The 2,500-nt window shown below is 24.5% G+C and overlaps 1 protein-coding gene across 1 annotated transcript in view; it reads left to right on the plus strand.

Moving 5' to 3' along the window:
- Nucleotides 1-2,500, plus strand: part of LOC136074062 (uncharacterized) — a 77,737-nt gene that overhangs the window by 52,171 nt on the left and 23,066 nt on the right. Inside the window, exon 6 of the mRNA XM_065786361.1 lies at nucleotides 879-2,500. This exon is cut by the window's right edge and continues 848 nt beyond it. Coding sequence (XP_065642433.1) covers nucleotides 879-2,500 — 1,622 coding nt within the window. The remainder of the gene's footprint in view (nucleotides 1-878) is intronic.

Genomic DNA, 2,500 nt, shown 5'->3' on the forward strand with positions numbered 1-2,500 from the left:
ATATAGTATATAATATTACATTTACTGTTTGATTATTTAATTATTATTTGATGGTTAATTGTATGAATAAATAAATAAGGCCTAACTTTGTATTATAGTTTTAAGATCAATGGAAAAATAACAAGTGTTAAATAGTGTTAAATAGTGTTGATTAGTGGTTATTGAATTTTATGATAATAACAGAATTAACAAATTTATTAAACTGACACTAATGAATTTAGTAAACTGAAAAAATAATGTCTAGAAATATTTACTACATAAAACAGCTCAGATCATAATTTTGTAAAAATTTAAAATATATATTAAAATAAAATTAAATAGTTGTTTTAATTTCAAATGCGCTTTTTTTATTTCTTTATACTATGTTCTTTATTTTTTTGTTGATTTTGTAAGTATTTTTTTTACCACATTAGATAACATATGTTATTTAATAAATTATATATAAATGTATTACAAATTTTAAATTTTTGCCTAAAATGACATAAATTGCTATTTTTGACCTTACAAAATGTATTCTTGCCGGTTATGGTTGGTTATCACCAGTTGAAAAAAATCAAAGTTTTGAAAACTAAGATTTGACAAACAATCAGGATGTAATATGGAAAACACAAAACACAAACTGCAATTTCATAAAATTATTTAAATTTTAAAAATGCATTATAAAAAGCTTTATAATGCATATTAAAATAAAAAAAATTAAAATTTTGACCGCCCAAAAAAAGTATTAACCATGAGTTATATATATATATATATATATATATATATATTATATATATATATATATATATATATATATATATATATATATATATATATATATATATATATAATTTTAATTTTATTTTTAAAATTATTTACATTTTACTTATTTCGTTCAGGTAATTGCAACTATGAGCTAACCTATAATGGCTTGTTCATTGCAACACCTGAACCAATTTTCAACAATGACTTTAATAAAAATGTAAGAAGATTGAACTCTTTGGATTGGAGAGAGACAAGCAACATTTATTTAGATAAAATACCACATGATAAATCGATAGAGTTATTTGCGTTAGATTATTTGAATATAAATTTTTCTGATACAAATGTTATTAATGTCTCTCCTTCTATTGCTGACAGTGAGACTTTATTTTTTGTTGTTTCAAAGTTTTTAGATTTATTTAATGTAAATTGTAAAAGCATATGTGCTGTACTCCCTGGCTACCGTTTACGTTATCATGCATCTCTTTTAAAGTGTGATGTTGAAAATTTTACTAATTATAATGATGAAAATAGAATAATAATTTTTTTCTCTGAGTTCAACCTTGTTATAATTGCTCGTGTTGCTATATCAATGGATTGCGTTATGCAGGAATCTGAGACCTGTTTAAATGATGTTATATTGTTTGTTAATGTTAACAATCTTCTCATTGATACTTATAAACTGATTATTTTGGGAATTGTAGTTTTACCTTTACATGATCGTAAACATTTAAGAGAAGAATTATTTTTTTACTTTTCTGAGGATTTTGATTTGGATGAAATTTTGTTTATATGTAAAGATGACTTTGAAGATGAGAATTTTGAAAGTTGGTGGAGATCAGTTGGAGCATACTGCATTAAAAAAGTATCTGCACAAAGTAATAATGAAGAACTATTTAAAAAACTCATCAGTTTAACTATAATGTCAATGGCTATAGTTGACCCTTGTTATCCCACATTAGAATCGGATACTCAAAAACAGATACAATCATTGATTCTTAATGCTGAACAAAGGAATGCAGTTTATGACAAAACACTGAAAAAAATCATCACTGGAGGATATGGCTCAGGGAAATCTATAGTAGGAAAAGAAATTGTTAGAAATTGTATTACACATAAGTCACAAATCCCTTTGACCCTGTATTATATATGTTGCAACCATTTCTCTTTATATGAATGTCATATGAAAATTTTTGTTGACAGTATAGAGAAAACATCAAATGTTGAGGTTGTTTGTAATAATTTATACGACTTATGGAAAAATATGTGTCAGAAAAATAAAATTTCAAACAAGTACATTTCTCTACCAAAATTACTAGAGTATTTGGCTAGCACCAACATTAATAAAGTATGTTTTGTACTTGAAGAACTTTCTGAAGAGTATGTTAAAGAAGAAGATGCAAATCAACTTAAATCTTTGTTCACATCTACATTAAAAGAATCTTTAGTTGTTTTTATTCCTGAAAGTATTACAAAGAATCGAGAATTGGTAACCAATAAACAAAAATCCGCAATACAAAGAAATTTATTTCAAGAAGAAATATTAGGAATGAAGGTCATATCTCTAAATAAATCAATGAGAGTTACCGAATGCAATAAATTATTAATAGATTATGCCCAAAAAGCTATTTGTGAAACAAAAAGTGTTTTAAACATTCCAAATACACTTTCCAAAAAAACCAAATTGTTTGGAGGTGAATCTGTCAAGATTAAAAATGAGAATAGTTATGCATCAAATATTTTTGTTGAAAAAATTACA

The sequence above is a fragment of the Hydra vulgaris genome, chromosome 01 (assembly GCF_038396675.1).
Source record: "Hydra vulgaris chromosome 01, alternate assembly HydraT2T_AEP".
NCBI classification, from domain to species: Eukaryota; Metazoa; Cnidaria; class Hydrozoa; order Anthoathecata; family Hydridae; genus Hydra; species Hydra vulgaris.